We start from the raw sequence: 25,265 nt of genomic DNA on the forward strand, positions 1-25,265 counted from the left end.
ATAGATGCATTTAAAAATAGTCTGGATACATTTCTGTATATAAACAAAATTCATGGATATGATTGCTAGTATTAAATGGGTCACCTTTTAGTGGGGTTATTTAAGCTTAACTGGAGCTTTTGTAAGTATTTTAGATTTGTATAGGTTGAACTCGATGGACTTCAGACTTTTTTCAACCTTATCTACTATGTTACTATGTTATCAATAATTCTTATATCCAACTGTTTAGACTGTATATTTATATCAGGTATCCACTTATTTCTGTATTTGTTATTTACTATCACTGTGTATGCCTTTAAATTATGAAAGGGAATAAGTGGGAGTGTTTTTACTTACATTTTTGCCAATAGATGTGAAGGGGTTACCTTTTAAGTCAGCACTGCATTGAGTCTAATTAGATCTATGATTACTGCACCTGCCGAAACACGTAGGATCTCTTAGTCCTGCGATTTGAGTATCCTGTATTGGCAATTTTTAGCCTATTGTGTCTAATAAAGTTTGGAGCATTTTTACACTTTCCTATTCCAAGGCTTCCCTTTTTTCACTTTTTGCTTTATGGACTATGAGGAGTCCTTTTTCTTGCCCTGGACTCGTATTCCCCACACTTCGGCTATTTACCCTTCTGGATTCATAGAAGTAGCACTTTAATGAAGCAGCCTTCCCATTCACCAGTGCCCAAAACGCCCACTGGATAATGTCATACCCAGAAGAGACAGCCCACAAAGACAGTGAGGATGAAGGCGCAAGGCTTTTATCCACACCGGAGCTGTGGTTTCCTTGATGCTAGTGACAGCCTGTTGAGTCTGCTATGTCTCGGTTTCCAGCAAGAGGTAGAGCTGCGGTAGCAGATGGGTGAGTCTTTTTGTCCATCCGCATAGTGGATGCTACTTAGCTTATACGCATATCGTTTGGGCTCCATTGCACTGGCATTAGGTTTGACACTAGGGGGCAAATCTATCAAGCTCCGTATGGAGCTTGAAGCCCCGTGTTTCTGACGAGCCTTCAGGCTCGCCAGAAACACCAGTTATGAAGCAGCGGTCTAAAGACCACTGCTCCATAACCTGTCCACCTGCTCTGAGGAGGCGGACGGACATCGCCACAATTCAGCCCGATCGAATACGATCAGGTTGATTGACAACCCACTGCAAGGGAGACGTTGCACCAGCAGTTCACAAGAGCTGCTGGTGCAATGCTGAATGCGGAGAGCATATTGCTCTCCGCATTCAGCGAGGTCTGTCGGACATGATCCGCAATGTCAGATCATGTCCGACAGGCCTTTCATAAATAGGCCCCTGTGAGTTTGTGCACATCCTGATTCATCCTGTTAAATGGGGAGCCCTTTTTTATTATTTACCTTATGCGCAGGTCGGCTTTTATTGAGATAAATTGTTCTCTTGTTTTGTTACTGCTCTTTCCTTACCTGATCAACAAACTCAACAGCTTTATTAATCACCATGAGGCCCTGCTTAGTGATAGGCCTTATGCTATAGTAGCCTCTTTCATGAAGAAGCTGAAGGAGTAGTTGTTTGTGTGAATTGCTTAACAACAGCCTTCACTACATGCTGGCTACCCTGTGTGACCCTAGGGTGTAGGATATGCTAGTTAATTGTACTAAAAGTCTTCCATGTTCTCTTCTCTAGAGATAGTTCATTTTAGTTTTTCTAAACTCACATGGTAGCTTCCTGTGGGTGCAAATCCTCCAATGGGAAACAATCCAATTATGTCAAAATATGCTTTTTTTAAATGAAGTTGTTTTACTGCCATTCATTAAGATATCATTCTTGATATTTTTTTGGATCACAAAGCCATCTAACGTACACAATACTTAAACAACAAATGCATAAATCTCATACAATGCGCATATTGGGATATGTAAGTGATAATGGCTCTTATGACGTATATAACCACTGACAATGATATAGATAAAGGGGCCCATTTAACAAGCTCCATAGGGAGCTTGTGGGCCCGTGTTTCTGGCGAGTCTTCTCTAAAGACCGCTGCTCCATAACCCTGTCCGCCTGCTCTGAGCAGGTGGACAGGAATCGCCAGAAATCAACCCAATCGAGTACGATCGGGTTGATTGACACCCCCCTGCTGGCGGCCTATTGGCGGCCTCCGCATTCAGCGAGGTCTTGCGGACCTGATCCACAAGACCTTTCTTAAATAGGGGCCAGACTCGCCAGAAACACAAGTTATGGAGCTGCGGTCTAAAGACCGCTGCTCCATAACCCTGTCCGCCTGCTCTGAGCAGGCGGACAGGAATCACCAGAAATCAACCCAATCGAGTACGATCGGGTTGATTGACACCCCCCCTACTGGCGGCCTATTGGCCGCGAGTCAGTGTTGCACCAGCCACTCTTGTGAGCTGCTGGTGCAATGCTGAATACGGAGAGCGTATTGCTCTCCACATTCAGCGAGGTCTTACGGACCTGATCCACAAGACCTTTCTTAAATAGGGGCCAAAGTGTCCTCTCCAAAAGATTGCTTGTGGTTTGAAGTCAAGGATGTCTTATCTGTAAGGTATATGCATCCTATACAACAAAGTCCTTGTCTGGTGCCTGTAATTATATCCCAACTATGTAATAAGTAACAGTACTAGTCATTCAGTCTTGTTTGAGGCTCTAATGAAGCGCATGTGCGCATTGTGATTATTTGGCACAGCGAATAAACCAAACTTCACTACAGCTTGTGGCCTCAGCTTGTTTTTTCTTGTTGCCTACTTTTCATCTAACGTACACTACATAATACAGATACTTAATCTCCTCCCCCACCAGGCAGACATATTTGGCACAGTTGTGTCTCATGCATGATGCTAGGGTGTCTTGTTACTAGCCATGAAAATGCTGAGCAATCACCATGCCAACTTCATGTTACTGTTGATTTCAAATGTTCTCATCCCATACTCAAGCTGCAAAACAGAAGCCATGGCAAATGTTTTTGTTTTGCAGTTTGCGCCAAAATATGCAGTATTGCAAAACACCTACACATTGCCTTTAACTGAGGTATTCCGCTAATGGCAAGGAGCATGCCAACTGTGATATACCACAAGGTAGGCCTCCCACTAAATATCAAACTGCAAGATTATATATGACATGAGGTCTACTGTGATGGAAATCTATGGTCCCATGCCACAGTATGCTAGACACAGCCTGTGGGCCCCAGTACATATTACAAATGATAATATGAATAAAAAACAAAATCACTAATAATTTAAACATTTTTATTGATTAATAAAATAAATCAAAATGATTAAGACCAAACACTGTGCCCTAAACTGTCAGCACAAGCTAATTATAGCTAAGTATAGTAAAGAGGTTCAGTAGTAACAATTACATATCTCACCAGACAAGAGGACGCTTTGTGACTGTGAATGTGCAGACGATTCTGGGCTTGGTTCATTTAATAAAATAATCTCAAGGAGCATTCAATTCATTGTTATGCATCTACTGTATACACTGCCGCACAAAATCAATCACCACTTAAAAAGCCTCTTAAAGGGACATAAAACTCAAGTTGGATTCTCCATAAAACATCTCATGATGGGCAATAAAACACAGTGCAATGTGTTCATTTGTTTATTGCTGCACCTTTCTTTAGAATTTAACTTCCAGAGAGACTGGAGAGAATATCTTGTAGATGTCAGAATTTTGACCTTGCATCAGTGATCACATGATAAGTACAATGTTTTAAGAAACTTAAAGAAGCATCACAAAACCACAGTGCATTCTGGGAAATGTATGATGGACAGACTCACTGACACTAAAGAAAAGAATAAAGATAAAGGATCATAAGTGGTGTAAAGTCAGCGTCATTCAGTGCTTGTTTTATGGATAAATATAACATTTGTGTATAAATAAATAAAAACAATAATCACAAATAAAGTCAGCCCCTGGACGAAGCAAAGTATAGAGGGAGGGGGCCTTTGACTCATGGGAGGAGATAGTCTCCATGACATCAAAGGGGTGGGGTCTTATTTAGGCCATGGGGTAAGAGAGAGGAGTGGCGGCCATCTTCAAAGAAGAAAAAGTTAGAGCAGGCAGCAAGTTGCCCTCCCTCCCCATATTTCAGTGTTTTGTTTTTTATATTTGTCACAGCGATGGTGGTGTTAGTCCCCTCATGTAAGCAAGTTGACTACGGCAATAAACCAATGGGTTAACCTCCCCACGGGGTGGGAGAGCAGGTTCCTTGGAGCTATGGGTAAAATAACGGACTTATTTTAAGTTGAGGTAATAAAGTACTGCCTGGTCAACAAGTTAATGGAGGATGAAGATTTAAAATGGGACTAGCATTTCAGGGGTGTGTTCTAGCTGGTTCCAGTTAATATAATTATATGTGGTTATAAAGAGTTATTTATTTATGTTCTATTTAAATGGTTATTTAATGAAAGGCTGTGGCCAAAATATACCAAAGAACAAGTCTCATTTATAGTAAATTGTTAAGGGTAATCAATGCTTGAAAGGGGACGATACTTGTCAACTCAAGGGGTCAACAGTCACACACCAGGAAACCGGCTCAGGGGGAAGATGTTACAGAGAAAAGAGAACAAAATAGAATAAAAAAAAAATAGTTAAAAAGATAAATAATGTGGAAATGTAGCAGTGGAGCACAGCTGAACACACTCATAACCTGCCCATATTTCCAGCTCTGCCTCCGATTGTTTCATCATAGTCCCACCTCTCTGAGTCTGCCTGAGAGATGAATAAATTGTACAAGACATAAAGTGAGTGCTAGCTCTGCCACAGCAAAAATCCTGAGATATATTTCTTAAAATACCATAGAATATTCAAGCAGCAGTGGGAATAATGTGACACCTGAAGAAGATTAAGTTATCAGAGAAATGTGAGTTACATCAAATTCATCCCGGATTCTCCAGATAGCCGGCTGAGGGTTACTTGTTGCTTTAAGTCTTATAAGAACTTCTGCATATACACTATATTCTTAAAACTTTATAGTAGTTTTTACTCAGATTCTTATAAATTAGGTGGTAATATTCATTCATTTTAAATAAATGTGTCCTTAGCTGTGGCCAAGTGAAATAATTCTACAAATATAATACATGCAGAAGACACCATGGCGAGTAGGCACTGTACACCATGATCAATAGGCACTGTACACCATGGTCAGTAGAGACTCTACACCATGGTCAATAAACACTGTATACCATGGTCAGTAAGGACTGTATACCATGGTCAGTAGGCACTGTAAATAGGAAGACTTATTTCTGGATCCTCCTTGCTCACTTCACACATAACTGCGGAAGGCATTATATTGTGGGTAAGGATTAGAAGTCTCTGTGATCCAAGTCAAGAACTGCTCATGACTCAGTTTCTTGTCCAAGACATTTGGGAAATATCTAGCTACTTTATTATAAACCCTGCCTCCGTCAGCACAATTGTGGCCGCTTCCAGAAAGGCTTCCCTGGGGTTCTTAGATTACGACAAAGCTGTGGATCATTGGATCTTCCAGTCTGAAGGCTGCACAATAGAGTGGTCTTGCAGGTATCATGGCATACCTCATCCACGTGGCCCTTGTGGTGCAGGAACCAGAATGTCTGGAAGAGCTGATCATCACTCAGTAATCTCATCACAAGGTCATCCCAGTCCGCTGGATATGCAGATTTCATACCATATGTCCTAAGAGCACTATAAAGAAATATCCATTTGGGCTCTTCTTTTGGTTTTGCGTTGGCTTCTGTCAGATTGAGAATATACGTCTCATGGTCTAAAACCATGTGGGAGCTCTCTGGGTATTCGCCATCTACCTGGTAAACACGGAAACCTAAGGAGGAGAAGAGATGTTATAATGAAGACTCTTAAAAAAATACCAAAAACTTTACTAACATGAAATACTACGTGACTGACCATGAATGTACGCTACAAACTCCTATGGGAGCACAGCACTTAGCTTCAACACAATGATAACAGATGTGGGCTTCTGCAAATAATGTATGTGAATAAATCCAAATCCTGTTGCACTGTATGTCTAACAAGCTTTTATTATATCCTACGGACTCATGATAAAACACATTGGGCCAGATTACAAGCAGAGCAGCGTTGGGATAAGTAGTATCGATTGACTGCGCAAACATTACCGCACAACCTGATATTACAAGTCTATAGCAAATCTCATTTATCAGATATGGGTTAGCGCGGCCAACATTGCTCTAGCGCATTCTATACTTTCAATGAATATCGCAAACGTGCTAAATAGAGTTCATATTACAAGTTGAAAGTTATAGGTTGTGCTTAAGTGAAAGTGAAAACTGAGCTAGAATATTTAGCACAATCTGAGACCTGCAGTAAAGTATAAGGAATGACGCACAAAAGAAAATAAACTATTGCACTCATATATATGTATTGGGTACTTGTAAAGCGCGGCTAATCATCCATAAGGGTCTCAAGGCGCTGCTCATTTTATCGACCTCAGAAGGATGAAAGGCTGAGTGGACCTCGCCGGGGATCGAACCTGCAACCCTTGGGTTGCTACAGAGCTCAGCTACAGTGCTTTAGCAAGCTGAACTATCTGTCCAGCTTTATATACACTTGTTTAATTAAAAAAGTATAATATTAATAAAAATGATTTAAAAGGGATATGGTATATTTCAAGGTTTTTGACTACCAAGGGCTCCAATATGTGTGTGTGTGCGTGTGTGTATGTTTACATCTATATACTGTATGTCTATACATGTGTATATATGTGTATTTATGTGTTTATATGTGTAAACAATGTATGTGAACACATACATACATATATACACATTTAAACACATATATGCACATACATAGAATATACATACATATATATATATATATATATATATATATATATACACACACGTTTGAGCCCTTCCCAGTCAAATACCTTGAAACATGCCATATCGTTGTTTAATATTTTTTTAATATGTTTTAGTGTTTTCTTTTTAATAAAAATTCTTTAAATTCCCATGTTCTTCACATAGAAAATAAATGTTCTTTTTTTAAATCCCTTCTCTCTGCTGCAATCTCTCTCAAAATTGCGAGATTGCGCTATTTCTGCATGCCCCACGAGTAGCATGCCCCAGCGGTGGTGCTGATAATTGGTGGGTGGGAGCAATAGCAGGGAGGAGGGTGGGCGGAACATCGCTGGTGCGACTTCCAGTTCCTGTCTGTAATCGTGCACGGAGGCTGGGGTGGGGCTCAGGAGTGCGCGCAGTCATCAAGTTTTTTAACGGTTAATCGGCAGAAGGTGGGAAAGGGGAGAGGGAGGGGGAAAAATGTTTTGGAAAGGGATCCGGGAGAGGGAGGGGCGGTGTATTGAGGGGTGGAAGCTACACTATAAAAAATAGTTTTTTTATATTTTTTACAAAAAAAGTCCAAATGTGTTAGTAAATTGGGTACTGGCAGCTGTATGGTGGCCAATAAGGTAGAGAGGGGAGGGTTAGAGAGCTGTTTGAGGGGGATCAGGGAGGTTGGGGGATAAGGGGGGATCCTACACAGCAGGGGTCAGGGAGGGATCAGGGGGTGGGATTTCTGAACAAAGGGGATCCCAGAGAAGCATTTACAACCATTTGTGCCATAATTGCACAAGCTGTTTGTAAATAATTTCAGTGTTAAACCTAAAGTTTGTGAAAAAGTGAACATTTTTTTTTTTTATCGCATTTGGCAGTGAAATGGTGGCATGAAAAATACCAAAATGGGCCTAGATCAATACTTGGGGTTGTCTACTACACTACACTAAAGCTAAAATTAACCCTTCAAGCTCCCAGAGAAGCATTTACAACCATTTGTGCATAATTGCACAAGCTATTTGTAAATAATTTCAGTGAGAAACCCAAAGTTTGTGAAAAAGTGAAAACATTTTTTTATTTGATCGCATTTGGCGGTGAAATGGTGGCATGAAATATACCAAAATGGGCCTAGATCAATACTTTGGGTTGTCTACTAAAAAAATATATATACATGTCAAGGGATATTCAGGGATTCCTGACAGATATCAGTGTCCCAATGTAACTAGCGCTAATTTTATAAAAGAAACTATTTAGCATGGTTGTTTTTTGGTGGTTGTAGATGTGCAACAGATTTTGGGGGTCAAAGTTAGAAAAAGTGTGTTTTTTTTCAATTGTTTTCATCATATTTTATAATTTTGTTTAATAGTAAATTATAAGATAAGATATGATGAAAATAAGGGTATCTTTAAAAAAAGTCCATTTAATAGCGATAAAAACGGTATATAATATGTGTGGGTACAGTAAATGAGTAAGAGGAAAATTACAGCTAAACACAAACACCGCAGAAATTTAAAAATAGCCTTGGTCCTTAAAGGGACAGAAAATGGAAAAGTGCTGTGGTCCTTAAGGGTAAGAAATTGAAAAATGGTCTGATCCTTAAGGGGTTAAATAGTTATATATATATATTCATATAGCTAAAAAAGTATAGATAAATATCTAAAATAAACAAATATAAAGGAATTTCTATTTAAAAATAAAAAGAACGTTTTCTAGTGTGAGGAACATAGGAATTTAAAATATTCCTAAAGCACCTTTTGACTCTAAGGCCTCTAGTTATCAAGCCGTCAATCTCAAATACGCTGGAATTCCACAGAGTATTTGTGGCGAGGCTGATTCGCCTAAGTTATTAAGCCCTACACACCGGCAAAAGTAGAATTTAGTGACGTAAACTTCGATCCGCCGGACTCAGTCCGACACAGATCGATTCTTACGTCACTCCAGATGTTCCGCACACAAGTTCGGCACAATCTGACTACTTTTGCTAGTTATCAAAAAACTAGCAGGTACGTTCGGCACTTTTCCGGCCCAGCGTACCTGGTTTTCAGCGTACCCTGGAGGCGGCGGATCCCATAGGAATCAATGAGAGTCTGACCATAGCGAAAGTTCATGTTCGCTGCTGCCAGATATCCCATTGATTCCTATGGGAGATGTCTACACCTAACACCCTAACATGTACCCCAAGTCTAAACACCCCTAATCTGTCCCCCCCTACACCGCCGCAAATAAATAAATGTATTACCCCTAAACCGCCGCTCCCGGAGCCCACCGCCACTCTAATAAACTTATTAACCCCTAAACCACCGCTCCCGGACCCCGCCGCCACTATAATAAATATGTTAACCCCTAAACCGCCACTCCCGGATCCCACCGCCACTCTAATAAACTGATTAACCCCTAAACCGCCGCTCCCGGACCCCGCCGCAACCTATATTAAACGTATTAACCCCTAATCTGCCCCCCCTACACCGTCGCCACCTATAATAAATTTATTAACCCCTATCCTGCCCCCCCTACACCGCTGCAACTATAATAAAATTATTAACCCCTAAACCTAAGTCTAACCCTAACCCTAACACCCCCCTAACTTAAATATTAATTAAATACATCTAAATATTATAACTCTTATTAACTAAATTATTCCTATTTAAAACTAAATACTTATCTGTAAAATAAACTCTAAGATAGCTACAATGTAATTAATAATTATATTGTAGCTATCTTAGGATTTATTTTTATTTTACAGGCAACTTTGTATTTATTTTAACTAGGTACAATAGTTATTAAATAGTTATTAACTATTTAATAGCTACCTAGCTAAAATAAATACAAAATTACATGTAAAATAAATCCTAACCTAAGTTACAATTAAACCTAACACTACACTATCATTAAATTAATTAAATAAATTAGCTACAAATAACTACAATTAAATACAATTAAATAAACTAACTAAAGTACAAAAAATAAAAAATAAAAACATTTAAAAAATATTACAACAATGGGGGACTTCCGGGTGGCGGCCCTCTTGATGGTCGCACTGAGCTTCAGCTCCTTAAACTATCTCCACAAACTACTAATTTAGAAGCATATGCTGAGTATTACTTTGCCTAAAAGACTGGAGAGGTTTATGTGAGGGCGACCTTGTTTGAAGTTATAGGGCTTTGGACTGAGTCGCGGCTTCATTGCCCTCAGTACCGGACTATACATACCGAGGCCTTCCCCTATAATTGAAGCCTCAATAACGTCCTCAAAACTAGCTGTGCCTTGTGTGCGCAGTCCTTGTCTTCAGTTGCTGCCTATTACCTTTGTTCTAAAGGGGGGACCACCTATTCTGACCGAGCATCTGCAGACTAAGCTAATATACGGATCCGTCTGAACCTACCCTGAAATGGAGGCTGTTGACAGATGGAAATATGCGCTTACCCAAGCGATACAAAATTCCTACCAGAGCCTAGAGAAAGAGCTTTGTAAACTCCTCTCAATCCCATTACAGACCGATGGTAAGCAGCCTGATACCCTGGAACCGCCAACAAAAGAGTGTGATTGCGAGTGTAAAACTACAGTAACAGTTACACACAATAGTCCCCACCCTGGTAGCCTAACGATTGCAATGCTCTCTGCGCATAAAGAACCTCAGACTACCTTGGCATTAGATCAGGAGGATGTGTATTCCAATGCGTCTTCATCTGCTACTCGAGCTCATCGTGGATTTACAACCCCTGTGAGAGCGGAGACCTCCTCTGCCTCTATGAAAATGATTGACTCCCCTGGGAATACACAAGCTACAATCGGAGGCATATCAGCGAGCCAGATAAATATATTCTCAGCAACCACAAAGTTCACTCAGCGATATGGTGAGATCCCTGCTTATTACTGGCCCCAGGCTTACAATCTCACTGGGGACATAATAAACAGAGGGTTTGGTTCCGTTCTTGAATCCAGAAAGGACATGACAGCAGGACGCTTGCGGGAGTGCACTCTCAGGGGCAGGCGTCCCAATTGTTCAGGGCTTCTCACCACCATAGAGAGTATTCCCCAAATAGTAAGGCATGGTATTGGATGAGTAAAGCGGAGGTTCCAGGACTGATGCTTAAGATACACGACCGGTTACACTGTGCTTATTACAGTCATTTGTTATCTCTGCTCAGTTATTAGCATAGGTCTGGAAATTGCCTACTTTTATTAGTGAATGAAGACTTTTAGTCTGAGACTTTCCAAGCGGTTCTAGAATGTCCTCACTTTCTCTCAACCACATTTCACCCCATATATATTCTATGTTGCCTAATGTTAATTGTATGGAGAGCACTTTGCCATCCTTATGTCCTTTAGCTAAGTTATTTTTCTCCACATGACTCTCGCTTAACCTAATCCAAAACATGTCAAGGGATGCAGAAACTTTATACTACAACAATCGTCTGATAGTATTCTGTATAATAGAATCTTTATTGTCTTAGTTTAGTGTAGGATAGATTAATAGTCTTTTTATAATGGACTGAACAGAATAGCTAGGCGCAACTTCACCTCTTCTTATAACTGGTTAGGTTTTATTATATATAAATGTCAGAGTCTCATACATATACCTGCCTGCTAGAAGAATCGATTACCAATATTACTTATCTATTATAAGGAAGTATTACAGTCACACCCAGTAATTTTAGGCAAGATAAAATGCTAGTTATTTCCTTGTTTTTTCTATTCCTTTGCGCTCCCTATTTCATTATATTCCTTTGTTTGAATGTTTGAGAATAATGTACTGCGTTAAGCAAATAGTTGTAATTGTGCCTGCTACCTATCATATATATTCTCCCCATATGTGTGGAACCTTACATGTGCACTTATGTATCTGCAATGCGCATGTAAATACCTGTCTTGTTTGCTTAAGAAACGATCCTTTGAATGATGGGGCACCACTCATGGAGATCTTTATACTCACTCTGGATATGTTTTATATGTGGGGATGGTAACTTATTCATATAGAACGCTCTCCCTCACATTAGGCTGTTATTTACATGTGCTTTTTATAATTCTGCCATATTTTAGTCTGCATTTGGACCATCCTGCTATACCTAGACTATCTGTTACTTTGTCATGGGGGTATCAGAGAGATAAATGTCTTGGATGCCTATGTATTTAAATATTTACAAAGCGGCACAGACCTATCTTATGAATTGTGGCTTTTAGTTACTGTTTCACTGTTGCCCATCGACAGTAGTTGTTGTTGCTTAATTTCACCACTAGAGGGGAGTCTTAGCCTGCTTCCAAAGCATTTCATGTGTATCTATATTAAACCTGCATGGCACTTGCCGGACACATTTCTATACAGATCTGCAGTTCTGAGACTCCATAGCTGCTTTCATAATTGCTGGGCTCCTTGTTACTTATACCTCCTGAGTTGTAATAACCATAGTTGATTAAGGTCTGTAATCCACTCAACACTAGGCTGCTATTTGTAATGATGATTTAGTTACATTGCCCATTTTTGTGAGTATATTTGATTTTTGTCTCTCTGTGCCCCTAATAGAAGTACAGATACTATTTTTGTGTTCCAAACTTGCTTCTTAGCTTTTATTAAGCTTCTCTTACCCATAAATTAGGGCAATGTGTATGGTAACACCTTCTTTCTATAATTATAGACTTGGCCTTGTCATTTTTATAGTTTGCTAGTTGATTGTGCCACTTTGAGGGTATTTTTGATTTAGAGGTGCTTTTAGTTAATAGGGGTGTTTAGTTCATACCTCGTCTCTACAACAGTTAGAACTCTATAGTACCTTAGGTACCAGCACATTTATATATATATATATATATTTTTTGTATCCATAATAAAGGTTTGGCAACATAGTTCCAGGTATTCTGGTCAGCTTTGTTTCCAGGGTTGACATGGTCCTGAGTGCTTGATAGGTGCTCCCCTGTTTATATATTTCTAAGGTCAGAGCATTCTCAGATAACTAACTTGATATTGAATAATAGCAATACTTGATATAGTCTGTTTTGGGGTAATGTATAAAATTTGCTTATAACTGATATAAACATTCAAGGGAATATTTTCAGTCACACTTTTGTCTTGAACTAATATGCCCTATATTTAAATATATTACTCCAGCTTAGAGATCATTTCCAAATTTATTTAGAGGTAATGTCTTCTCTGACTGCCGCCCGTATACACAATGTAATAAGCATATAGTAATCCTCAGGTTGATGGACATTACGAAAGCCTGCTCATTTTTGTTTTTCTTGTTATAATGTTGGTTTCCTACCCCCCCCCCCCCCGGCATGTGTTATACTCTGGCACATGTGAGGATGTTTCATATTCTTTGCCCCCCCCCCCTCCTTCCTTTTCTGTATACTGGCATATAGAGTGTCCGATTTGATGATGGATAATAATATTTACATACTTCTCAACAATATAGATTGTACATTTGTCCATTTCTATATGTCAGTGCTCTTATATTCTATGTATGTGATAATGCTAGTGCATTCCTGTGCGGTTTCCCATGAAACATACCGCGTTCAAACTAATATTTTCTTGAGATATTTTGTATGCTGGCGTATAGAATATTCAGTTTGATGATGGATAATAATATTTGCATAGTTCTCAATAATTTAGACTGTACATTTATCCACTTTCATATGTCAGTACTTTTATATTTTATGTTGTTCTAAAATTGAAAAAGGGAGGTTAAGCTTATTTCTTATTTGGTTGGATTATTCTGTGATGAAACAGAAATGACTATGTGTTTAATAATGTGCATATTGTGTATTTTTTCTTTTTTCTTCTGTATTCATGCATATTTTGATATATAGTGGTGTTGTATTGTGACTTTAACCTCAATAAAAACTATTTTTAAAAAAATATTACAACAATTTTAAGCTACTTACACCTAATCTAAGCCCCCTAATAAAATAACAAAGCCCCCCAAAATAAAAAAATGCCCTACCCTATTCTACATTAAAAAGTTAACAGCTCTATTACCTTACCAGCCCTTAAAAGGGCCTTTTGCAGGGCATGCCCCAAAGAATTCAGCTCTTTTGCCTGTAAAAAAAAACACACACCCCCAACATTAAAACCCACCACCCACATACCCCTAATCTAACCCAAACCCCCCTTAAATAAACCTAACACTACCTCCCTGAAGATCATCCTACCTTTACCCGTCTTCAGCCAGCCGACCACCGATGGAACAGAAGAGGAGATCCACAGCGGCCGAAGTCTTCATCCAAGGGGTGCTGAAGAAGTCTTCCATCCAACTGAAGTCAGCATCCAAGGGGCGCTGAAGAAGTCTTCCATCCGATTGAAGTCATCATTCAGGCGGCGTCTTCAATCTTCATCCATCCGGAGCGGAGCAGAGCCATCTTCAAACGAGCCAACGCGGAGCCATCTTCTTCCACCGACGACTGAACGACGAATGACGGTTCCTTTAAGTGACGTCATCCAAGATGGCGTCCCTCGAATTCCGATTGGCTGATAGGATTAAGGTAAGAAAAATCTGATTGGCTGATTAAATCAGCCAATCAGATTGAAGTACAATCGGATTGGCTGATCCAAACAGCCAATCAGATTGAGCTTGCATTCTATTGGCTGATCGGAACAGCCAATAGAATGCGAGCTCAATCTGATTGGCTGGTTGGATCAGCCAATCCGATTGAACTTCAATCTGATTGGCTGATTTAATCAGCCAATCAGATTTTTCCTACCTTAATTCCGATTGGCTGATAGAATCCCATCAGCCAATCGGAATTTGAGGGACGCCATCTTGGATCGGATGAAGATTGAAGACACCGCCTGAATGATGACTTCAATCGGATGGAAGACTTCTTCAGCGCCCCTTGGATGATGACTTCAGTCAGATGGAAGACTTCTTCAGCGCCCCTTGGATGATGACTTCAGTCAGATGGAAGACTTCTTCAGCGCCCCTTGGATGAAGACTTCGGCCACTGCGGATCTCCTCTTCTGTTCCATCGGTGGTTGGCTGGCTGAAGACGGCTAAAGGTAGGATGATCTTCAGGGGTGTAGTGTTAGGTTTATTTAAGGGGGGTTTGGGTTAGATTAGGGGTATGTGGGTGGTGGGTTTTAATGTTGGGGGGGTTTGTATTTTTTTTTTACAGGCAAAAGAGCTGAATTCTTTGGGGAATGCCCCGCAAAAGGCCCTTTTAAGGGCTGGTAAGGTAATAGAGCTGTTAACTTTTTAATGTAGAATAGGGTAGGGCATTATTTTATTAGGGGGCTAAGATTAGGTGTAAGTAGCTTAAAATTGTTGTAATATTTTTAAAATGTTTGTAACTTATTTTTTTTCTATAACTTCAAACAAGGTCGCCCTCACATAAACCTCTCCAGTCTTTTAGGCAAAGTAATACTCAGCATATGCTTCTAAATTAGTAGTTTGTGGAGATAGTTTAAGGAGCTGAAGCTCAGTGCGACCATCAAGAGGGCCGCCACCCGGAAGTCCCCCATTGTTGTAATATTTTTTAAATGTTTTTATTTTTTATTTTTTGTACTTTAGTTAGTTTATTTAATTGTATTTAATTGTAGTTATTTGTAGGTAATTTATTTAATTAATTTAATGATAGTGTAGTGTTAGGTTTAATTGTAACTTATCTTAGGATTTATTTTACAGGTAATTTTGTATTTCTTTTAGTTAGGTAGTTATTAAATAGTTAATAACTATTTAATAACTATTCTAACTAGATAAAATAAATACAAAGTTGCCTGTAAAATAAATATAAATCCTAAAATAGCTACAATGTAATTATTAATTACATTGTAGCTATCTTAGGGTTTATTTTACAGGTATGTATTTAGTTTTAAATAGGAATAATTTATTTAATGATAGTGTAGTGTCAGGTGTAATTGTAACTTACTTATTTTACAGGTAAATTTCTCTTTATTTTAACTGGGTAGCTATTAAATAGTTAATAACTATTTAATAGCTATTGTACCTAGTTAAAATAAATTGAAATTTGCCTGTAAAATAAAAATAAATCCTAAGATAGCTACAATATAATTATTATTTATATTGTAGCTATATTAGAGTTTATTTTAAAGGTAAGTATTTAGTTTTAAATAGGATTAATGTAGTTAATAAGAGTTATAATATTTAGATGTATTTAATTAATATTTAAGTTAGGGGGGTGTTCGGGTTAGGGTTAGACTTAGGTTTAGGGGTTAATAATTTTATTATAGTTGCGGCGGTGTAGGGGGGCAGGATAGGGGTTAATAAATTTATTATAGGTGGCGACGGTGTAGGGGGGGCAGATTAGGGGTTAATAAGTTTAATATAGATTGCGGCGGGGTCCGGGAGCGGCGGTTTAGGGGTTAAACAATTTATTTAGTTACGGCGGGGTACGGGATCGGCAGGATAGGGGTTAATAAATTTATTATAGGTGGCGGTGGTATAGGGGGGGCAGGATAGGGGTTAATAGGTATTATGTAGGTGACAGCGGGGTCCGGGAGCGTCGGTTTAGGGGTTAATCAGTTTATTAGAATGGCGGGGGGCTCCGGGAGCAGCGGTTTAGGGGTTAATATATTTATAAGAGTCGCGGCGGGGTCTAGGAGCGGCGGTTTAGAGGTTAATAACTTTATTTAGTTGCGGGGGGCGCCGGTATAGGGGGTAGAACAGTATAGTTAGTGTGGGTGCTTAGTGACAGGGGTATCAATAAAGCTGTAGAAAAGCCGAAGAGCAGCTAGATTGGATGAGTGATAACTCTCACAGTCCGCTGCTCATCGCCCCGTACTTGGTGCGCGGCTTTTTGACAGCTTTATTGATAACTTTGGCGAGATTTTTCAGGTCCACATGGTAGGCAAGCTTAGGCGGGCGTATTGGGCCGACGAAGGCAGGTAAGTAGACACGTTGATAACTAGGCCTCTAAATCTGTAATATATGCTGTAATGCTGCCACAATATTTTTTAGTGCACAAGTCAAATAAAAAATGAACGTTCCACTTGTTTTCTGGCCCTCTTTGGGCTATCCATCCTTAATCAAGTGTAATCAGAAGTGTCTCCAAACTATTTAAGTACAGATGGGAAAATAACAATAATCAAACAAATCTAATGGTTCTTAGAGGAGCTAAACATATTTTTATACAACTTCTTGCAGTTGCTCCCCCTAGTGAAAATAATACAAATACATCTAATACAAACAATGGCCCAGATTACGAGTTTTGCGTTAGAGGCTATGCGGTGCTAACGAGCAGTTTTGTCTCACCACTCACTTACCTACAGTGCTGGTATTAGGGGTTTTTACAAACCCGTCGTTAAAAGACAAGAAGTGAGCGTTGAGCAAAATTTTGTTAATTATCGCACTCCAATACCAGCGCTGATTAAGTCAGCGGTGAGCTGGTGTAACGTGCTCGTGTACGATTTCCCCATAGGAAGCCAGCTGAAAAAAGTCTAACACCTGCAAAAAAGCAGCGTAAAACTCCTTGAAGCAGCCCCATTGATTTCTATGGGGAAATACATTTTATGTCTACACCTAACACCCTAACATGAACCCTGAGTCTAAACACCCCTAATCTTACACTTATTAACCCCTAATCTGCCGCCCCCGACATCGCCGACACCTGCATTATATTTATTAACCCCTAATCTGCCGCTTCGGACACTGCCGCCACCTACATCATACTTATTAACCCCTACTCTGCCGCCCCTAATGTCGCCGCCACCTACCTACATTTATTAACCCCTAATCTGCTGCCCCCAACATCGCCGCCACTATATTAAAGCTATTAACCCCTAAACCTAAGTCTAACCCTAAACCTAACACCGCCTAACTTAAATATAATTAAAAGAAATCGAAATAAAACCTACTATCATTACCTAAATAATTCCTATTTAAAACTAAATACTTAACTGTAAAATAAACCCTAAGCTAGCTACAATATAACTAATAATTACATTGTATCTAATTTAGGGTTTATTTTTATTTTACAGGCAAGTTTGTATTTATTTTAACTAGGTAGAATAGTTATTAAATAGTTATTAACTATTTACTAACTACCTAGCTAAAATAAATACAAAATTGCCTGTAAAATAAAACCTAACCTAAGTTACAATTACACCTAACACTACACTATAATTAAATTAATTCCCTAAATTAACTACAATTAAATACAATTAGCTACAAAAAAACAAACACTAAATTACAGAAAATATTACCCAAAATAAAAAAAGCCCTACCCTACACTAAATTACAAATAGCCCTTAAAAGGGCCTTTTGTGGGGCATTGCCCCAAAGTAATCAGCTCTTTTACCTGTAAAAAAAATTACAAATCCCCCCCCCCCCACATTAAAACTCACCACCCACACAACCAACCCTACACTAAAACCCACCCAATACCCTCTTAAAAAGACCTAACACTAACCCCTTGAAGATCAACTTACCGAGAGAAGTCTTCATCCAACCGGGCCAAAGTCCTCAATGAAGCCGGGAGAAGTCTTCATCCAAGCCGGGCGAAGTGGTCCTCCAGACGGGCAGAAGTCTTCATCCAGACGGCATCTTCTATCTTCATCCATCCGGCGCGGAGCGGGTCCATCTTCAATACATCCGACACGGAGCATCCTCTTCATCCGACGGCTAACACTGAATGAAGGTTCCTTTAAATGACGTCATCCAAGATGGCGTCCCTTCAATTCCGATTGGCTGATAGAATTCTATCAGCCAATCGGAATTAAGGTAGAAAAAATCCTATTGGCTGATGCAATCAGCCAATAGGATTGAGCTAGTATTCTATTGGCTGATTGGATTTTTTTTACAGGTAAAAGAGCTGATTACTTGGGGCAATGCCCCGCAAAAGGCCCTTTTAAGGGCTATTTGTAATTTAGTGTAGGGTAGGGCTTTTTTGTATTTTGGGGGGGCTTTTTTATTTTGTTAGTGGGATTAGATTAGGTGTAATTTGTTTAAAAATCTTAGAATTAGTTTATTATTTTCTGTAATTTAGTGGGGATTTTTTTTGTACTTTAGCTAATTTTATTTCATTGTTTTGAGTTGTATTTAATTTAGGGAATTAATTTAATTATAGTGTAGTGTTAGGTGTTAGTGTAACTTAGGTTAGGTTTTATTTTACAGGTCAAATTGTATTTATTTTAGCTAGGTAGTTATTAAATAGTTAATAACTATTTAATAACTATTCTACCTAGTTAAAATAAATACAAACTTGCCTGTAAAAAATAAAAAATAAACCCTAAGGTAGATACAATGTAACTATTAGTTATATTGTAGCTAGCTTAGGGTTTATTTTATAGGTAAGTATTTAGTTTTAAATAGTAATAATTTAGTTAATGATAGGAATTTTTATTTAGATTTCTTTTAATTATATTTAAGTTAGGGGGGGTTAGGGTTAGACTTAGATTTAGGGGTTAATAACTTTAGTATAGTGGCGGCGACGTTGGGGGCGGCAGAATAGGGGTTAATAAATGTAGGTAGGTGTCGGCGATGTTAGGGACGGCAGATTAGGGGTTAATAATATTTAACTAATGTTTGCAAGGCGGTAGTGCGGCGGTTTAGGGGTTAATATATTTATTATAGTGGCGGCGATGTCCGGTATGGCAGATTAGGGGTTACATTTTTTTTTTTACATGTTTGCGATGCGGGAGGGCCTCGGTTTAGGGGTTAATAGGTAGTTTATGGGTGTTAGTGTACTTTTTAGCACTTTAGTTAAGAGTTTTATGCTACGGCGTTTTAGTGTAAAACTCTTAACTACTGACTTTAGAATGCGTTACCAGTCTTGACAGGAGAGGGTGTACCGCTCACTTTTTGGCAGACTCGTAATACCGGCGCTATGCAAGTCCCATTAAAAAAAGAGTATACACAATTTACGTAAGTGGATTTGTGGTATTTCCAAGTCTGGCAAAAAAACTGAGCGGTGAGCCTGTACCTTCAAGACTCGTAATGCCAGCAGGCTTTAAAAAGCAGCGTTAGGACCGGCCAACGCTGCTTTTTAAGCCTAACGCAAAACTCGGAATCTAGCCGAATATGTCTGATCCTTTCATATTAATTAGCATTTCATAGTACCTATTAAACTTGTTTTACCAAAATAAATAAATAAAAACATCAGTTCCCCTAAAATGATTTAATATCAGGTCTAAACTAAACCTACCATGAAACTGAACATATTTATAAGATAAAACAAAAACAGACTGAGTTGTATAAAAATGTGTACTAAAATACACAGTAGGGGGCGCTAGATATGTTTGAATATGATACAATATATGATTTTGATGCTAATATTTATATTTATAGAGATATAAGACAGTGCTCCTTTAGTAAAATATATGTTAAATTAAAGTGAATATAAAAAGAAAACAGATTGTGTTAAAACTTTAAACAAATTCTCTTGCCAAATGAGAAATTCTCAGTGAAGTCACTACCTGCAGCTAGATAACAGAGCTAACACTACCAAACTTAAATGTAGCCACCAATCAGCAAGCGCTACCCAGGTGCTGAACCACAAATTAGCAGGCTCCTAAGCCTACATTCCGGCCTTTTAAAATTAAGATAGAAAAGAGAACAAAGAAAAAAATTATAATAGGAGTAAATGAGAAAGTTGCTTAAAATTGCATGCTCTACCTGACTTATGAAAGAAAAACATGGATTTTCTGTCCCTTTAAGTTCTTCTGTCACATGAAGTGATCTACTGACCCTAGGCAATAAACTAGTCTGGTGCTAGAGAATATGTCTCCTAGCAACACTTTAAAGGAAAAGCTACTCTTTTGTAGAGTCCCCAGGCCCCCAGATAGCATTGGACCCTGAACAAATTAAATGATGAATAATACTTATTGCAAGGATTTCTGTAACCCACTGCTTAGTTTAGTGCAACGATGAAACTGTCTGTTTTCTATTTCTTTACATACAGCCAGAGAAGCTGGTGATCAGGATCTAATAATAATAATAATAATAATAATAAGGTATTGTTCAAGTGCAGAAATATTCTTTATCCTGTATTTGATGTTTCCTCTATTAAATATTTATAATATCAACAAAAAAGTAAAAAAATATTGCGAGTATTAATTTTTTCTGTTAAAATAATGATTGTCAAAACCTCACCTGAATCTTAGTCTTGAAGATTGAGGGGATTTATTACTCAGTATATAAATGTGGCTATTTCTATAATCATTTGTTTTAATTATTTGCAATAAACATTTTGAAAAAGGAGAAATAAAGTGCACAGTATATTGCTCAGCGTAAAGATACAGATGTGTTTGAGTGAGCAGTGCGTAAATAGATCACTGTACCCTGTGCCTGGGTGAGCACATCTGCAGCAAATTAAGCGCTGATACTGGCGTAATCTTCAGGGCGGGACTTAGAGGGCAGTGAAATGAGCCAGAAACAGATTTACCGTCAGCGGTGTCAAACACAGTACTTTTAGACAAGGCAGGTAAATTTCACAGCTTGATGTGAAACAAATAAATGCCATACATTGTTTAATATGAAGTTGTAATTTATTGCACCATTTATTTTGTCTCACAGTCTTGAAAGCTGTGTCTGCAAAAATGACATTTTAGTGTAAAGTAAAATAACGTACAAGGTGTTTTACAAGTGCACCTGTCAATATGAGGCCACAAGTGAGAAACATGCATACATGCATATGCTTAAGTCACTGGCTGGAGCAGACTAGGGGTTCTACAAGTGCACATTTCACTATGGCCTCTATTTATCAAGGTCTGTCGGAGCTGATCCGACACTGCGGATAAGGTCCGCCAGACCTCGCTGAATGCGGAGAGCAATACGCTCGCCGTATTCAGCATTGCACCAGCAGCTCACAAGAGCTGCTGGTGCAACGCCGCCCCCTGCAGACTCACAGCCAATGGGCCGCCAGCAGGGGGGTGTCAATCAACCCGATCGCACTCGATCAGGTTGATTTCCAGCGATGTCTGTCTGCCTGCTCAGAGCAGGTGGACAGGTTATGGAGCAGCGGTCTTTGTGATCGCTGCTTCATAACTGCTGTTTCTGGCGAGTCTGAAGACTCGCCAGAAACACGGGGCATCAAGCTCCATACGGACCTTGATAACTAGAGGCCCAAGTGTTTAACCTTGTTGAAGAAAAAAGTAAAAAAGGGTAGAGGAAAAGAAAAAGACCACAATTTGTTTAATAATATAATTCTCTAGTTGTTTGTCCTTTGAAATAATCACCTAGAAATAAAGATGATAATGTTTGGAGGAAGGATATATTTATGCACAATGACGAGTTTTGATGTGGGATTTAATATGTTATGTCAATGAAGAGCCATTTCCTTATTTATCTGTAGAAATGCCCAGCACACAGGTCTCTATTCACTAAATATCTTATAGTAAGACCCTCGGCACAGTTATTTGTGGGTCCACAGACTGTTACTTACCTGGATTTAAGTTAATGAATGTGGTGACACTGGGAGCAATAAAGGCCACTGACAGCGGACGAGAAAGGGTCTCTTCATCATAGAATATCTCAAACTCATCCAGATGCGTATGTCCGAAGAATTGGGCAGTGATTGTGCTCTCATACCTGGCGGAACAGAGGTAGCTATTACTGGTAGATGCTGGGAGGGGATGATACATTACCAAGAAGGGCAAAGCAATAAGCAATTCCTTATTCTCTAATAGGTAAGATGGACGTCTCAGGGGAGATAGTACTACCGGCTGCCAATGGTGCTGTATATGGGAAGAGTGATACTAACGCAGTCATACTGATATCTACTGGAAGTTCCCTTGTGTCATCTGGTACCAGATCCGTGTCATGTGTGTCTGACAATAATATTTGTGTTATTTATATGGGCCATACAGATAAGCAATAGTATTATTACCCAGGTCCAACACCCACTGGTACTCAGGGTGTTATCTGCTAATTAGCACAGCTTATACCAGTACTTGAGAACCTGAGCTATGAGCAGATTCTGTAAGTGGCCAAATAAACAAATGGACCCTCTTATATCTGTGAAATATGAACCAGGGAAATGGTAATAATGTCAGGCTCTACTGCAAGGAAACAACCTCTCTAAACAAATGTGCATATGATTCAAGTCAGACTTACTGGTACAAACTTACCTGTTAACAATTTTGTAATAATTCCAACTCCAACTTTTCATACAGATGCCGGGAGGAATGTGACCAATAATGTGAACCTAAAGACAAAATGGCAGAGCATGGATAAGATACCATCAGAAAGATTCAGAAGATTAGTTATGTAGCACCTTGAAGTGTTACTCACATTGCAAACAACTGATGAACTAAATGGTATATTACTTGCAGCTTACAAATATCCCCACCATTACATCTCTCTGGGGCTGGCACACCTGTCAGTCAAGATGCCCTACAGATAGTATCGGAGCTGTGACGTCCTTAAGGACTGAAATAAATGTAATCTATGTACAGTTGCTGCCCTGTGAGATTTAATAGTGCTCATTTCAGATTTATTTTATAAGTCACAGAAACTTCCAAAGCATTAAGGACCAGATTACAAGTGGAGCGCTAATTTTAAGTGTGCCTGTAATCGGGCAAATTACATGTGGCTGGTAAATGCTACCGTGAGCTTGCGGTAGTAATTTGTGCTCTAAAAATTAACCAGCGATCCGACCACTGGTTAATTAAAAAAAATGTCCCCCAAGTGCCCCCAAAATAAAAATGTTGTTCCTTTTTAATCTTAAAATATAGTAGCAATTTTAAAAAAAAAAATATAACTGCACAAAGCAATTATAAGGGACAGCTGTGAGGTGAAAAGTGCCTTTACATTGTGGTCTATGGTGACTGTGTTTATACTGAAAATGTATGTGTATATGCTTATATATTTATGTGTTAGTATGTGTATATACATATATATTTATGTGTTACTATGTGTATATACATATATGTTTATGTGTTACTATGTGTATATGCATATATATTTATGTGTTAGTATGTGTATATACATATATATTTATGTGTTAGTATGTGTATATACATATATATTTATGTGTTACTATGTGTATATACAGATATATTTATGTGTTACTATGTGTATATACATATATATTTATGTGTAACTATGTGTATATGCTTATATATTTATGTGTTAGTATGTGTATATACATATATATTTATGTGTTACTATGTGTATATACATATATGTTTATGTGTTACTATGTGTATATACAGATATATTTATGTGTTACTATGTGTATATGCATATATATTTATGTGTTAGTATGTGTATAAACATATATATGTATGTGTTACTATGTGTATATACATATATGTTTATGTGTTACTATGTGTATATACATATATATTTATGTGTTATTATGTGTATATGCTTATATATTTATGTGTTACTATGTGTATATACATATATATTTATGTGTTAGTATGTGTATATACATATATATTTATGTGTTAGTATGTGTATATACATATATATGTATGTGTTACTGTGTATATATACATATATATTTATGTGTTACTGTGTGTATATACATATATATTTATGTGTTAGTATGTGTATTGTGACAGAAAGCAAGGCCTGGTTATAAATGGAAGATATTTAAGACCAAGCATTGTACATGCTATTTCTCCTTTCAGTTAAAACCCCAGGGAGAAAGAGTGTGTATTTGATTATGCAGTTGATTAACTGTGTTCTGGGTCCCTGGGGTTTGGGATAATGGGAGAGAGGGTGGGCCATTATCCCAGACAGCTGTGAAGCTGTCCAGCAGCTAATCACAGGTTTGGCTAATTAGAAGTTGTGAGGGTTTAAATAGCAGCCTCACTTAGGCCTTGAGAGTTAGTTACACAGCTACAGAAGCTGGTGTGTGTGTGTGTTACACTGTGTAAAAAGACTTTTGTTCCTGTGAACTATAAAAGGACATTATTTTTACAAAGCAGTTGTGGAATGCTGTGAAGTGCTGGGACACATTTAAAAGCACTTAACTTTGCTGCAGAGGAAGGATTTCCCTCTTTTGGAAATGAACTGCCTGTTTGTTATTGCTGTGAAAAATAAAGCTTTTTAAACTACAGTGGATTGTCCTGTGCTGCATTTGTGCCCTAGAAGACCGTGGTTAAAAGTGTTCCTGTCACACTTGGTGGAGAATGCGGGCAACCACGTTGTAAGTCTGTGGGCATAATAATCTGCAAGCAACATGGAGGAAGTCATTAAAGCTTTGATCCATTCTAATGCTATACAGCAGGAGACTAACAGAAAAGCTGCTGAAAATAGTGCAGCACTGCAACAGTTGGTCTTGGCCCAGTCAGAGAGTGCTATGCTGCTGGCTAAATCACAGAAGGAGAACACTGAATTGTTGATTCAACAGATGGCTGCTGTGCAAGCTGAGACATTCAGGAAGACCCGGGAGGAGCAGCAAAGTGCTACACAGACTCTGCAACGAGAGGTTCAAGCCATATCAGAAAGACTGAACTCTGAATATGTTGGTGGCAGCTCCAGAGTAATAAGGGCTAGTCATTATCTTCAAAAAATGACAGCAGCTGATGATGTTGAGGCGTATCTTTTGGCATTTGAACGCACAGCAGAAAGAGAAAAATGGCCGACAGTTGAGTGGGCGAGTA

General features: G+C 38.7%; 1 protein-coding gene across 1 annotated transcript in view; it reads right to left on the minus strand.

Moving 5' to 3' along the window:
* Positions 1-3,203: 3,203 nt before the first annotated feature.
* Positions 3,204-25,265, minus strand: part of SMPD1 (sphingomyelin phosphodiesterase 1) — a 107,492-nt gene continuing 85,430 nt past the window's right edge. The window contains exons 4-6 of the mRNA XM_053708841.1: positions 22,779-22,855; positions 22,094-22,239; positions 3,204-5,778 (exon numbers count right to left, since the gene is read on the minus strand). Coding sequence (XP_053564816.1) covers positions 5,384-5,778; positions 22,094-22,239; positions 22,779-22,855 — 618 coding nt within the window. The 3' untranslated portion in view covers positions 3,204-5,383. The remainder of the gene's footprint in view (positions 5,779-22,093; positions 22,240-22,778; positions 22,856-25,265) is intronic.

The sequence above is a fragment of the Bombina bombina genome, chromosome 3, assembly GCF_027579735.1.
Source record: "Bombina bombina isolate aBomBom1 chromosome 3, aBomBom1.pri, whole genome shotgun sequence".
Lineage (NCBI taxonomy): Eukaryota > Metazoa > Chordata > Amphibia > Anura > Bombinatoridae > Bombina > Bombina bombina.